We start from the raw sequence: 15364 nt of genomic DNA, 5'->3' as shown, positions 1-15364 counted from the left end.
TGTCCTGTCCCGTAGGGCTCTGCATGCCCACTAGAAGCTGTGTCCAGACTGAGCCTGCCAGACATGACTTTTCCAGCCTAAAAAAGTCAGGCTAAGGTCCGGAGTCAGCTAAGGGGCCGCAGCAGAGCCTCCGTCTCATTGTGGGGGTGGTTCTCCAAACACGGTCCCCAGTCCTGCAGGACTGGCACCGTCCAGGGACTTGCAAGCATTCAGACACAGGCTCCATCCCAGAACCGCCGACCCAGAACCTCAGGTGGGTCCCACTGTCCACGGTGGGACAGGCCTTGCCGTGAGGCTGACCTCTGGAGTTTGAGGGGCACGGCTCTGTTGTTCCCAGGTAACCCCCTTAAACCAAGCAGAACCCTGCAGAGGAGAAGTGAAGCCCTCTGGGGCAGGGGTCTCTGCTCTGCTGAAGGTCACAGTGAGGCCCTCGGCTGGGCCCCAGGATATGGCTGAGCTGTGAGACCATTTTGCTGATGGGGCACCTGCAATGGGGACACTCTCCTCAGACACCCAGATCCCTCCTCCAGCAGGTCTGAGGCCAGGGAGGCCTCTGCTCCAGGTGGCCTGGAGCCTGCTGCCCCCTCGAGGCCCCAGGGCAGGCTTCCCCAACAGCAGGCCCCTAGAGCTCATGATCACGCCCACGTGTGCACGTGCACACACAGGCGCACAATTATACACATGAAATTCATGGAGAGATACAGTTCAACAAGTGCACGTGTGAATACATAAATACAGTGCACCCCAACACACGCAAGCCCCAGACCCAGATCATAGGCACGAATCGCAGCACAGCCGAATCCCCTCTGAATCACACACAGACACGTAGACCTACTGCACTCGTGTCCCGTCCCGGTGACTTGACACAGTAGACGTGTCCTCTCACAGCTTGGGAGCAGAAGTCAGGAATCAGGACACTGGTGGCCCGTTCCCTCGCAGGCTCTGGAGGATCTGCTGTGCCTCTCTCCTGCCTTCTGGTGGCTGCAGCCACCCTGAGTGTGACTTGACGTGTAGCTATGTCGCTCCAACCTCTGTTGTCACACAGCCTCCTCACAAGGACCCCAGTCATCAGATTTAGGGGCCACCCACACCTCCTATGAGCTCGTTTTAACTGATTGTGTCTGCAAAGACCCTCTTTCCCAACAAAAGCACATTCTGTGGTTCCACATGGACATGGATTTTGGAGGGAAACACAACCCCCAAACACGGAGGCAGAGAACACACACATACACACACACACCCCTACACCCCTTGCAGATAAGAGCTCAGATTTGGAGGAGAGTCCCCTGGTGTCAGAAGCACCTCTGCCCCAGCCCCCCAGCACCGAGCAGCTACACGCCGATTCATACGCACAGGGTGCTGCCGTCTGGTTTGTCTGGCGTCGTTAGACATAGGTACGTAATTCGTAAAGTAACGAGAACAGAGTGAGGAGCCAGCCTCCTGCCTGCCCGTGTCTGCCGCCGCCCACCTCCCCTCCCAGAAGGCAGCCACCATCTCTCCTGTATCCTTCCAGAGCAGATCCAGACCCAGGGCACGGGGGGAGGGGGGGCGCTTCTCCATGAGCTGTCTGCACCCCGCTTTCTTCTCTTGATGGTGCATCTGTTACTCCCTACTTTTGTGGGCTGTGGGTCTCCCCATCTGCCTGTGCACTCGCTGACAGTAGGGCCGTAGGTTGCTGACCTTTGTCACCCCAGTTTCTAGCTTGGTGCTGGCACAGACAGGCTTGCCTTAAGGATGGCTCCCTCCAGACATCAGTGAGCCACTAGCGGCTGGCTGAGCCTGAGGGCAACCAGGCCTCAGGCTTCGGTGGCAGAGCCTCGGTGGGCCCAGGTCCACTGGCAGCAGAGGGAGATGAGTGGGATGGCGCCAACAGTGTCCCGACTGTTCGCCCCTGCTGGGGCCCCTGTCCGCCGGCAGCCTTCACCCTGTAGCTAGGCTGGCTCTGGGGCACAGCCCTCGCCACTGCTGCATCCTGTGGTCCCCTCCCCAGCCCCCCTCCTCTGACACCTGCAGAGGAGCCCGGCAGGGGAGAGGCTGGGGAGAGAGCCACCACGCTGGCATTGTAGTCCAGGGGGCCTGCTGCTGACGCTGAGCGGATGCCCAGTCCTGCTGGCTGAAGGCTTGGGTTGCCATGGAGACAAGAATCACAGCCACAACTCAGGGCCACGCTGGAGGTGCCGCTTCTCCCAGCGGTGGTGACTCTGTGTGCTCCACCGTATCAGAGATGACATGTGCTACATTTTTTTTTTTCTTTAAATCGAGACAGAAATGGATGCCTCAGTCCAAGATCTCACCACACCCTCCGCAAGTAGGCTTCAGGCCAAGCCCCGCAGGGGACAAAGGTAGATGGGGGGGCAACTGCAGCCCCAGTGAGACTGGAAGCCCCCAGAAAGGTTAGCCAGGGCCCCTCCACCCAGCTGTGGAGGGAGGGGCTTGGGCAGAGCATCTGGAAGAGCCCCCCCAGCCAGGCTCTCTGGGTCTGGCATCGTGGGGCCAGTGAGTCCCCACCCCACTGCCGCTCATCTGTCAGGTCTTGAACAGACATTGGTAAAACCCTGAGCCCTTCCCAGAGAGCAGAGTGGATAGTCAGTATCCCAGAGCCAAGGGCTCTCGTCTGGACCTCTCTGGTCACTGGGAGAGGTGGCTGCTTGCTAGGACATCCTGTGAAAAACCAAGTGCACCTGCACAGAAAGCCACGTTGACCTCCGCCCAGGCCCTGCTGGGGCTGCGCGGGGTCCAGAGGCCCCGTGTGATGCGATTCTCTTAATCCCCATACCTGCCGACAAGGCAGAGGCTTTCAACGTCTCCATTTTACAGATAAGGAAACTGAGGCACAGGGAGGTCAAGAAATCTGCCCAAAGACATGAAGTCGGACCCAGGGAGTCCAGCTCCAGAGGCACACTTCCTGCCATCCGATGTCCGCCTCCCAAGATGCAGGGGATGTGGGAGCTTGACTTGGCCTCAAGTCTTCCCCAAGGAGACAGGAACTGAAATGAGATTAACTAATGGGAGAATGGGTCAACGAGTGGGAGAGGGAACATTCTAGGCAGAGAGAGTCGGATATGCAAAAGTCCTGTGGCAGGAGGGAAGGTGGCCTGCTTCAGGAATTGAGGAAAAGACCTATGAGGCTAGAGATGAAAATGAGGGAGAACTCAGCAAGATGAAGCTCAGGAGTCGGCAGAACTGCACATGCAGAGCCACAGAAGGCTCTGGAGAGTTCCTTCACAGCCTCGTCTGGAGGCCTCTCTGCACTCCAGACTGGGTTTAATGTACCTCCCCTGCGACCCCTTCACTCACCTGTGTGCAGTAACTGCCTTTCAGCCAGGACTTCCTCACTCCCCTTCTAGAATGAGCAGGGAGAACATCATGTCCTCTTTAGCACCCGCTACCTGGTAGAGAACTTGGGAGAGAACCAGTGAGGACTGGGAATGGAGGGACGGTGAGCTCGCCGAGACCTGGAGTGCTCCGGGGGTCCCCACAAAGGGAGGAATGCAGGGGTCAGAGAAAGCCTAGGCCTTGAGGGGCGAGGGGCCATCAGTCTGCTGGGAGGAGGGGAGACAGGATAAGGGGTCCTAGGGCCAGGAGGGCCTCTCCTTGCCCCAACCTCTGTCCCCAGAATGAGTTGAGAGCCCAGATGTCAGAAGGAACAGGGAACACAGGCCTTGGCTTCAGACCCCATTTCTGCCTCACCGTTGCTAGCTGTGTGACCCTGGGCAGGTTGCTTGCCCACTCTGGGCCTCAGTGACATCATTTGTAAAATGGGACAGTTGACACCCCTGCCCTGACAGGGTGCTTGAGTTGGGTGTGATGATGGCCAGCGCACTTTGTAACCTGGAAGAAAGCACACACCAGGCCCTTGATCGGCACCTCAGAGGTGGCCCAGAGGCCAGGCCTAGGGCAGGACCCCCACCCCTGCCCAGGAGGCTCCTGTTCCTCTTGTTTCCTTCCCATGGGAGCCTGGCATGGACCACTCCCCACATCAACAGCAGGGGCTCAGTGGCCGCAGTCACCCACAGATCTATTGAGGGTGCTGAGCAGGTGGCAGGGAGGCTGGCCTCCACTAGCCTGGTAGGAGCTGTGTTGGGGGGCCACCAAGTCCCCTTCTGATCACCGAGCAGGTTCCCTGATGGCACAAGGTCAAGCTTGATGTCCCTGCACCTGGCCCCTCGGGTCCCTGAGGTGGGAAGGAGGTGGCTTCAGAATCGGGCCTTGACCTTTCCGAGGATGCAGCCTGTGCAGAGCGCCTGGGCTGCCTGCCCCGGGGAGGGCCCTGCCCCACACCCCCAGAGGCAGACCTCCTGGGAGCTGGTCGGAGGAAGGACTGGGGGAGGGCAGGGGGACCGGACGGAGGAAGAAGGGAAGCGCTCACGTGTGTGCCTCGAAACATCAAGCCTGCCTTAAAAAATAGGATCTCCTTCTGATTAAAGATAATAATACATGTTCATATTAGTTTTTCAAATTCAGAAAAAAAATTTTTTAAACTGTTGAAAGAACGTGGTATAATTTTAGTTTTTTTCTTTTTCCTTCAATCCTTTTACATTTTTTAAAAGCACTCGAGGGCGTGTGGTTTAATCGCATGGCGTCTTGCTGCTTGACTACTATCTTGTCTGTTCAACACAGGTCGGGATTCACTCCCCTCCACCCAGTGTGTCCCTGGTCACTGCCCATCTCTCTGCTGTTCCCGCACCTGCCTCCCCTTCCTGCCCCGGCCCTGCTTGGGCCCTGTCATGGTCGTGCACTGCTCAGAGCCAGGGGCAGAAAGGCTCGGGCTGCAGGGTCTAGGGGACAGAGAAGGACAGGTGCCTGTCAGAGTCCCAGAGGTGAGATGGGCGGGGTGGGGAAGCTGGCTCCCTCGGCTTCCTGCCTCGGTCCCAGCGGCCACATAGCTGAGAGGCCCTTAGTTATAGTTTGGATTGGAGCCCACCTTCCTATACCCCGAAGACACTTCTGGAATAGGCAGAGCTGCTGCCCCCATTGTGCCTTCTGAGGCCACGTGATGGAGTAGAGCCAGACACATAGATTCCAGCCCTGCCTCTGTCTCCAGCTGGGTGACTTCAGGCCAATGACTTAACCTCTTTGAGCCTCACTTTCTCTACCTGTGAAATGGGGCTTCTGATTCCAGCTTCTAGGCTACTGCCTCCTAAATTGTTTGTGAGGATAAATGGTGTTCAGTTGATGACGTAAGAAGGCCCCGGACCACCCCTGGCCCGTCACGAATGCCCACGTCCTCCCCTTCTGCTTTCTTCTGAGAGCCTCTTAGAAACTGCACCCACTCAAGCTGGACTGTGGTTCCCTTTTCTCTGCCAGAATTTTCTTTTCTCCACTAACTGCTGCCTGGATCCCGGGAGATGCACAGCTGTTAGTGGGCATAGTGTTCTCTGCCTGGAGGGCATCATCGCATGTCACAGTGATCCAGAGATAGCTGTGGAGTCAGTGCCCCTGGGCTCAGCCCCTCCTCCAACCCCACCAGATCCTTGACCTCAAAAGTTTCTTAACCTCTCTCATCTAAGATTCCTCCTCCATAAGGTGGAAGAACAGTAAAATCTGCTTGGTCTTTGCACAGGAAAAAAAAAACACTCTAGGGATTTTAAGCAAAACCAGAATCTAAAACAGGGAATGACATGCTTTCAAAATCACTGGGAGGTCCGATCTGGGTCTTCAGAACAGCAAACAAGCCACTCCTCACCTGGCTAGGAGGGCCATTCCCGGAGCTGCAGAGTTCACACCTGCAATTCAGGGATCACGAAGCTTCTGCGACTTTTGCCACAGTTGCTTCTCACACCCCCTCCCTGGGATCCAGAGCCTGTGCAGAGACCCCCTCCTCCCTCACAGTGGCTTGCCGGCAGAACGCAGCCCGAGCCCGAGCCCCCGGTAGCTGGCCTCCTCCTCCTCCCTTCGGCCGCATCTCACTGATGGAACTCGACCTGTATGCAGAACCCCAGGTGCAAGGGAGTGTTAGAAACATAGCTCTCTCTTGGCGTTCCAGCTTCTTCAGCAGGAAGGCAGACAGAAAGAGAAGGCTGAGAGTGCTCGACTTAGTACCAGCATGTAGAACTCAGTTAGTGTCTGCTGTCATTCTTATGCTTATTGTTGGGCTGGGGACACCAGTGAGCACTGCTTGGCCCTGCCCACAAGCTCTGGCAGAGAAGCCACTGCAGGGATGCCTTGGACTCTGTGGCGCTGTCCTTGGTGCTGAGTCCTGCTGCTCTGCAGGGATGCCCTGCCCTCTGTGGCGCTGTCCGTGGTGCTGAGCCCTGCTGCTTTGCTCCAGGCTGGCAGCCTTGTTACTAACCAGCTCACATAGAGGGCCCCGAGGCAAGGGGGATCCCCAGTTCTTTCACCCAGGGTTAGATTGGGAGGCCATCTGGGGGCTTGTGATGGAAGGCTGGCCTCAACCCTTGGAAATAGGTAGCAAAGGCAACAGCTAACATTTGTGGTACTCACAGTTCACTCAGAAAGCCTCCATGCCCTATCTCCTTTAAGCCTCAACATCACCCTGGAATAGGCAGGACAGACATCGTGATATCTGTTTTTTAGAAGAGAAGACTGAAAATCAGGAAGTTAAGTAACAACAAATCAATAATAGAGCCAGATTTGCATCCAACCTCCTTACCCAAAATTATGCTCCCTCCACTCTAAGCTGTGACCTGGGGCTGGAGATTTGAAAACCAAATCTTTGCTATGGGTAGGCAAAAGCTCAGGACACAGGCACTCTCCACACACTGCACATGTGTGCTAATCACCCACATTTATGCTTTCCTACACCTGAATATGGGCCTGGATAAAGACCCATGTGTCTCTCTCATCAAGGCCTCCCATGTTCTGGTCTCTGTGGGAGAGCCACGGAAAGCTTAAGAAAAGACATGGCCCCTGCTGTCAAAGACCCCACAGATTTGTTAGGGAACTGGCTACATGGGGAAAGGGGAGGGTCGTACCAGGAATTGGAAGCAAACCAAGTATGTAGTGGCTCAGGAGGCTGAGGCAGGAGGATCCCAAGTTCAAAGCCAGCCTCAGCAAAAGCAAGGTGCTAAGCAACTCAGTGAGACCCTGTCTCTAAATAAAATACAAAATAGAGCTGGAATGTGGCTCAGTGGTTGAGTTCCCCTGAGTTCAATCCCTGATACTCCCCCCAACAAAAAAACCCCAAGTACATAAAGTAGGAGGTGGAGACAAGGTGCTCACCAAGTCCATGACCTGAGGAAGGGCTCGACCCATGGACTGTACATTTTAATGAGACCAAGACCCTAGCTGAGCCCAGGAGGATGTAGCTCAACTCCATAGGGGTGGGACCAGCAGCTCTGGGACACATGGCCGGGGGCAGGACAAGAGGGTAGGCTTGGTGCCAAGAAGAAGTGGCTAGGTTGGTGGCCTCTGCAATAAAGGAAGGAATGCCAGAGCTGGGATTCCCAGTGAAGATGTGGGCATCATCAGTCAGCTCTCTACTGACCCAGAGCCAGCAGGGGGTGGGAGATGGAGAGCTGGAAGAAGAAAGGACCATCTCCTGGCCTGCCCTGCCCCATGGTGGCATGATTTAAGGGCATCAGGATACCATTGTTTATGCCCAAATCTTCCTGTGACCCCCTTTCAGGGCTGGGGATTAAACCCAGGGCCTTGTGCATGTTAGGCAAGTGCTCTACCACTGAGCTACACCCCTGGCCCCCTCCTCTCACCTTGCCTAGAGGGAGTCAGTAAATTTGGGGGGTCTTTACAAACTCCTTATGTAGATGCAGATAACCCTGGAAATCTTAGGCTGGTGGTCCTCGTCTTGGGCTGGTGGTCCTCTGTCTTGGGCTGGTGGTCCTCTGTCTTGGGCTGGTGGTCCTCTACCTTGGCTGCACATAAGAACCAATTAAGGAGTCTCACTCTTAATGCCTGGGAGGTGTGAGTATCTGCGGATTCAGTGCCCCTCTCAGATTGAGGAGGGGTCACTGAGAGCACTGAGTGCAGAGCCAGAAAAGCCAAGTTCTCACCCCAAATACACCCTTTCCCCAGCCTTAGGCAGGTCTCTGAGCTGCTAGAGATTCAGTTTCTTCATATGTGACATTGGGCAGGGCATCCTTGGTTGTGGAGATTGGGGACAGTTTGGAGCAAGGAAAGGGCTCACTGATACTTAAGATTCACGGCCATCGACAAAGCAGGTGTGGGAGGCCATGAACCAGAACCTCTCAGGCCAGTAAACCCTGCCTCCCCCTCCTAGTATCAGCTCCCTTGCAGCCACAGGGGACAGAAGCCACGGAGCTGACTTCCTGGAGTGGTGGGGGATGGGGAGAAGATCCAGAGAAGAGCAGGAGTCCCTGGCCAGGAACTCCTGTTCGTTTAAGTCCAGAACCACTGGAGGCGGTCTCTCCAGTTGTTAACAAACAGATGAGGCATCACTGAAGATCCTGAGAGGGCCAGATGGGGGCTGCGTGGAGCTGATGGGGCCCTGGGCGGTGCTGGGAAAAGCAGCCTAACAGCTCAAGGGTCCAATCCAGATCCCTGGCTGGGCCCACCATGCTTCCACTGCACACCCAGAAAGGTTGGGAAGACCCTATCCCTGAACTAGGGCTCTTGCCAGCTCATCCCTTCCTATGCCCTTGCCAAGTGCTGCCAGTACAGCAGAGGCTCAAGGTCCAGGAGGGGCGGCAAAGCAGCTTGTGAAATGCCTGGGTTTGAGGGTCAACTCCACCACTTACTAGCACTATCACCTTGGCCTAGTTGTTTATCCTTTCTGGGTCTTAATTTTCTCTTTCATCTAGGGATGGTCCTGGTGCCCTAGGGTAGTTACATTGATTAAGTGAAGTCATTTTTAAATGGAAAATATTTCGTCCATAGTAAGTGTTCAGTAAAGTCTTCACCATTGACACATCCTAACTCTGGAATCATTCTGGAGACTTGGGTGCTTCCCACAGAGGACTTGGCTTTCAGATGTCGAACTGAACTGAAAGGAGACGGAGAGGGCAAAGTGCTGGCCTAGCTGGTAGGAACAGCAGTAGGCGAAACCAGGCGAGGTCTGGAAGCCTGGGAGACAGGGCCAATGGGCTGCGGGTGTCAGAAAGACAACGCAAGTTCTTCTTGAAGCCTTTGCCCAATTGCCAAGGAAAGCTTAGCCCAAGCCCAGAGCTATACAGCATCCAATTTTGGGCATGGGAATCCAAATGGTGGAGGAGTGGAAAAGAGGAAGGCCTCGTGCTCTGTCATTGGGTAAGATGTACAGCTCTGCAGGAGACCTGAGGATCCTGACCCACCAACCAGCATTAACCTCATCTCCCTGCCCATCCTGAGCCCCAAAGCAAGATTGACGTTTGCTCTTGGGGCCCAGAAAGAACAGGGACGATGGCTGCCTGGTGGCTGCAGTTTGAGGGACAGTAGACTGTATGTCCTATCTCCACAGCTCTCCTCTTATCTGCCCCAGAAGAAAGTGGGTGGGAGGAGGGAGCCGAGGGACTGTCCAGTCTGGGTCTCTCACCACCATCTCACAAATACACTGATGACAGTGATGAGGGCCTGGTTGATCTTGTGCACTTATGTTTTTCTCAAACATTATTCCGAGGACTTTCTGTGAATTACCTTATTCCATCTTTATGATACCCCTGTGAGTCAGTATTGTTGTTACTCTAGTTTTCCAGATATGGAAGTCAGAGAGGTGAAATCACTGTCCACAGTCACCCAGCAAGCCAGGGTGGGCGTGGGATTTAAGTCATACCGTCTGGCTTCACAGTCCAGTTCTCCCCACTGCTCCAAAAAGCATTGGTCCCCTGTGTGAAGCCGATACCCGGAGAGACAGAGTCCCTGACCCCTGTCGTGTGTACCGGAAGCACCCTCTGGTTTCACACTTCAATCTTTCCCGTGCTCTTAGCTTTCCCTTTAGGAGGAAGGCAGGTCTGGGGATGGCGCAGGGGGCAGAGAAAGACTGGGTGCTGTGGGTTTCCATGGTAACCGCTTCCCTCATTACCGTCTCCGCCTGCCGCCCAGAGAGCTAAAAGGGGAGGTGAGGTGGGAGAGGGTGAAATCCTCCTTTCCTCTCTTCCCCTCCCTCACCTGCCCTGCAGTATGGTGGCCAGAAGGGGCTGAAACCTGCACCCACCAGCTTGCTGGACTGATGCCCCCACTCCCAGCTTGGAGGCTGACACCTTGTAGCTGATGGTCCTCCCAGGCAGAACCGTGGCCTGGGCTGATAGCGATCCTCTTTCCAAATCCCAAAGGCTATGAACTCCCTGGAGAGGACCTCATGTTGTACTTTCAGGGTCTACACAGGTCCTGTCTAGAGTAGATACTCAATAAGTTCTTCTTGGATGAATGGAGGGAGGGAGGGACGGACGGACAAACCAGTGATCCATCCTACCCTGTAGACAGGACTGTTCATTTTCATCACGCTCCTTCTCCCCTCTGGGTCTTTACCAGTGTGGTTCCGTCTGTCCACCTGTCCCCACTGCACGTGCTGACACCTGCACCTTCAACTATCGGTTTGGAGATCACTTTGTCAAAATACAAAACTTTGGCTCTTCAAAAGGCATCATGAAGAAAATGAGAAGACAAGTAGCTGACTGGAAGGAACAGTTTGCAAATCATGCTCTGCTAAAGGGTGGGCCGCTGAGCGAGAACAGTGGAAAGGGGTTCTAAGGAATGAAGCTGCCCAATCAGGACTTCCTGGGCCCCTTAGTCTGGTGGTCTCTCCACCACATTTGTTCTTTTACAGTAATCCGACAGCTGAGTGGCGCTTCCAGTCCTGACTTGGACCTTCCAGGGAAAACTGACAGGTAGGGAAAGTCTCCCCACACCTTCCATCACCAGCTGCCTTGGTGCGGCCTCCGCCTATCGGGCGCTGGCGGAACTGTAGTTCCTGCTGGAGCTGTCCCTGTTCCTGTTGCTATATTCTGATGCTCAGGAAGAAGGCTTAACTCTTACAGTGCACTGTAAAAAATTCTAAGTTTACATTTGGCTTACAATTTCAATGTAGAATTTCATAAGTTTACATTCGGCTAACCATGTTAGCGAGTTAATCAGCGACCTGGGGTAGAGACAAGACCCTGCGCAGTCCAGCTGCTCCCCTAGAGGAGGGGAGTAGACAGTGGGCAACTTAGGAAGGTAGGCAAGAGACACCTTGTTCTGGTGAGATGCCCGTCTGAAGAGTAGGAATGTGAGAAGTTTCCTTGTTCCCCTCCCTCTGCCGGGATCAATCTCATTACCCTCCAGCCCCAGATTCCCAGGCCACCTTCCTACCCCTCTCCATCCCCAACTCCCGCCCTCCCCAACTCCTGAGATCCTCGCACTGTGCCCCCAGAAATCCACATTGGCTTCTCATTTTACGAGCCTCTGTGTGCTGCCACCGCGTCCCAGGCATTGTTCTGACTCCCTCACTCCTCTTGACAGCCCTGTGAAGGGGGCATCAGCGGCTCTCACCACCCCCATTTGACAGATGAGTTAAGTGAGGCCTTGCGCAAGGTCACCAGTGAGTAAGGGATGGAGCTGGGGTCAGTGGCAGAGCCCTAAAGCACTGCTGCCCCAGCTCCTCCACATCCTCGCCTTCTTTAAAACCTCAGCTCCCCTGGACTGGCCTCTCGCCGAGCGGCTGTTTCTCCCCTAGCATGGCTGCCAACGCTGGAGACACATCTTTACTACTCCTCTGCAACTTCCAGCTCTTCTTCCTCTTTCCCCTGAAGCCCCTGTCTTGGACTGGAGGGGATCTACCTAGCTATACCACTGCCCCTCTGTGCTATGGTCGTTGACTGCTGCCCTGGCCGCTGGCCCCCACCTTGAGCCCCTCCCTTCCCTCCGCGTCCCTCCTTCTGTGATCCAGTCCCTTGCCCCTGAGAGACATCCGTATGCTGGTCGCCCCTGTTGCACACCTGTGTCTCCAGGCTCTTCTGACCTGCACACTCGGGGTCTACCTGCCGGCCTCACATCTCCCAGCCTGTCCAGCTGAACCCCTGACCATTCCCCAGCCCTCCTGCTCTTCCTATCTTTTCCATCAATGACAGCAACTCCATTTTTCCAGGCACAGGCTAGAAACCTTAGACATCTTCAATTCCTCTTTCCCTTGCATCCTCCATCCAGGCTACTAGCAAACCTTCAGGCTCCATGTTCAAAGTATCTGCACACTTCCCACCACCTCCGCTGCTCCCAGCCCAGCCCAGGCTGCCGCTATCTACCTGGATCCTGACTACCCTCTCTCACCAAAGTGATCCCTTTAAAGCCTAGGTTCCTTTCAAGCCACTCCTCAGCTCAAGCCCCCTGCCCCATGCCTCTTCCTCTCCCCTGTCCACCCTCAACACACTGGGCCAGCTCCCCCAGGGCCTTCATCTCTGCCTGGAGTGTGCTTCCCCACACCTATGTGGTTTGCACCCTTTCTGTCCTCCAGTCCTCGCTCAAGTGTCACTCTCTAGCAAGGCCTTTGCTGATCCCTCCCTGCTGATTCCCCCCCCACTAGACTCCTAAGAGGAAGGACTTTCTATCTGTTGTGTTTGCCGACGTATCATCGGCCTCAGATCTGGCACAAAGTAGTTGCTCATCGAACGTTTGAAGGAATGAATGAGGCTACTTTTCTTGAATAGAAGTGAAGTGTCTCCAGGGGAAGAGGTTGCCTGGAGCCAAAGTGCAAGCTCCTCCGAGTGTAGAGCAATCTTGCAACAACCAGTCGCCACCAGTTTTCACCCGCTCTTTTATCCTCTCATCCATGACTGAGAAGTTCCGGTGCCCGTGACCATGGCTCTGCCTTTGAGCCTTACCTAGATGCCCAGTCTCACTGCCTGGGCTCTGGACCCCGGCAGGTGCTGAACTCCCTGATTCTGAGGCAAGTTTGTTAAGACAGTTACCTTTCCCGGGTCACTGCTCTGTGCTGGGCACGCTGCATGCTTAAGGCCCAGAAACTGAACCAGAGAATGACAGCACACAGAGGCGATTGACGGCGAGTCCCCTCTGCATGGGCATCCCGTGAACACAGTGGTTCTGTTTCCAACTTGACTGTTTCCACTCTGGGGCCTTTGTGAAGTTTGTCCACTTATAGAAAAGAGAAGCTTCACAGAGGAGTGACATGAAGACCCCCGGGGTTTGCATTTCACGGCTCTTTTTGAAGGGACCAAGTGGGCGCACAATACCCCCCCAGGACACCTGAGCTCTTCTGTCTCCTGGGTTGAGGCAGCAGCTGTCTTACAGGGCAAGGCCATGCCACCTTAAGGGCTGGCCTTCCTGCCTGCCCAACAGTTCCAGGCCTGGCGCCCCAGGCCCAGCCTGTCCAGTGTACTCAGGGCTCGTGCCCCCAATGTCCCCAGCATGCCCCTGAGTCTTACAGAGTGAGCCGCAGTGTTCACGTGTGAACGGAAGGCCACTGTGCCCCCCAGGGAGCCTGCCAGGATGTCTGCCTCACTGGAGCCCCTGAGTTCCAGTGAAAAGATGCGCAACATGACAGCCAGCGAGTGCTTCCAGTCTCGGAGCACCGTCCTCCAGGGGCAGCCGTTCGGGGGAATCCCCACGGTGCTGTTCCTCAACGTCATCTTGTGGGTGGTGAGTAGCGGGCGCACGGTGGGTATCCGCTGGGATGGGCTGTTGAACTGAGGATACAGAGGGGGCCCCAGTTGTCCAGATGGGTGCTAGCCAGCGAGGCGGACTACCCAAATGTCATCCTACTTGGGGTGGATCAGGGGAGACCTCAGGGAGAATGTGGCAGAGTTATTGCCAGTGCATCATTGTCCAGCGTCCACCCGGTGCCACTCTGGGCCTACGCTTCTCTTTCCCGGTGTGGAGGTCTTTGGCCCTCGGCACACTGCCAACTTCAGTTGGTACAACCAATTCTTAGTGCCCACTCCATTTCAGGAAGCTGCAGGGTCTAGAAGCAGGGTTGATAAGGCTTCGTTCCTGACAGAACTCACCATCTGGTGGGGGAGCGTCCTGGGGACTTTGGGGACCAGGTCTCCCCTTAGGAATGCACAGGGCTGCCCAGGGAAGGGTCCCATGAACTCTTCTACCCCATGTCACTTTTCCTGGCCTGTAGCTCGTCCTTTTGGTTTATTCCTTCCTCCGGAAAGCTGCGTGGGACTACGGGCGCCTGGCTCTGCTGATCCACAATGACAGGTGAGCAGGGCCAGGATCAAGATGGTGACCTCCTTGCTCCCTTGGGAGGGAATTGCTGTGGAAGCCAAGATGCTGCTCTGCCCCCGGCTGGAGCTGCAGCAGGTGTCTACTCAGCAGGTGGTCCTGCTCTGCTCCTCCCTGCCAGAAGGGGACTTGGAGGGCGGCCATCTCTGGGCACAAGGTTGCATTTCCCCCTGGTCTCGGGCTTTCCGAGTTGGGTGGCTAACTCCCAGGGTGATGCTGTCTTTACCCAGAACTTCGTGTCCAGCTAAAGGGGTGAAGCATGCCCGCTACTGGGCAGGAGTGGCCAGCAGCCCACAGCCCAGGGAGAGGAGAGGAAGTGGAATAGATGTCTGAGGGCTTGTTTCTCCTTTTCCGTGTCCCTGTCACCCTTTCTGGCTGCAGCCTGACCTCGCTGATCTACGGGGAGCAGAGTGAGAAGTCCTCTCCCTCGGAGATTTCCTTGGAGATGGAGCGCAGGGACAAGGTGAGTGCTGGCAGCCACCTGGGCACAAGGGATCCTGGCTCCGGGCAGGTAGTGCAGGTAGTGTGCACAGGAGCCAGTGGGACTGAGCAGAGGCCTGCAGCCAGCCAGACTCCACTGCTGCTGGCAGTGTGACCTTGGCCAATTCTTCAGCCGTCCCAGACTCATCGGAAAGGTGGAGGTAGGAACCCTACCACCTCCCGGGCTGCCAGGAGGTCTCAGCTGATTATATCATCTTATATTTTTAAAATGAATTTCTCTCCTTTTCTCAAAACCTCCAACCCTTCTCCCTGCCCTTCTCCCCAGCCCCGAGGACTCACCTCTCATTTCACTTAGAAGATTCTAGCAGTCAGGAAGGGGTTCCCCCAGTCCCACCTGCTCCATGGGGTCCACGTTCTGCTTCCTTTCCTGCTTGTGGAAGCCAGTCCCCACCTGAACCTGTCCGTTCATTCAGCCAGGTGCCAGGGAGACCCGCGGTGCACCAGCCCCTGGCCTGAGAACGGGAGCCGGCAGTGAACTCCACAGACCATGTCCCGCCTCTGGCACTGTCTTCCAGGCTGCAGACACACCCGGCCAGACACATGTGGGGTGGGAATGGGGGGTCACTGAGATGCCCCGGCAGGATTGGCAGCCATGGGAGGGAGCTGCACTGTAGCTGGCAGCCAGGGAAGGTCTTGGGCAGAAGGCGACACTGAGTGGAGACCCGAGTCAGTGGGAGGGAGCTGAGAACCTCTGTGCCCTTCACAGCCGCAGTGGCCTGTCTCCCGCAGCTGGCCTCAGCTGGCCACCTCGCCACCACCTGCAGCCCCTCCCAGGGGCACTGATCCCCTG

General features: G+C 55.8%; 1 protein-coding gene across 3 annotated transcripts in view; it reads left to right on the top strand.

The window, feature by feature from the left end:
- The window catches only part of TMEM63C (transmembrane protein 63C), a 66568-nt gene that overhangs the window by 17200 nt on the left and 34004 nt on the right, over positions 1-15364 (top strand). For all 3 annotated transcript variants that reach the window (XM_079126740.1, XM_079126739.1, XM_079126741.1), the window contains exons 3-6: positions 10679-10739; positions 13320-13482; positions 13970-14049; positions 14455-14536. In XM_079126740.1, coding sequence (XP_078982866.1) covers positions 13333-13482; positions 13970-14049; positions 14455-14536 — 312 coding nt within the window. In that variant the 5' untranslated portion in view covers positions 10679-10739; positions 13320-13332. The remainder of the gene's footprint in view (positions 1-10678; positions 10740-13319; positions 13483-13969; positions 14050-14454; positions 14537-15364) is intronic.

Source organism: Sciurus vulgaris, assembly GCF_902686455.1.
Source record: "Sciurus vulgaris genome assembly, chromosome: 2".
In the NCBI taxonomy this organism is placed as follows: Eukaryota; Metazoa; Chordata; class Mammalia; order Rodentia; family Sciuridae; genus Sciurus; species Sciurus vulgaris.
Note: the sequence above shows the minus strand (reverse complement) of the source record. Positions and strands in the feature narration are given on the sequence as shown.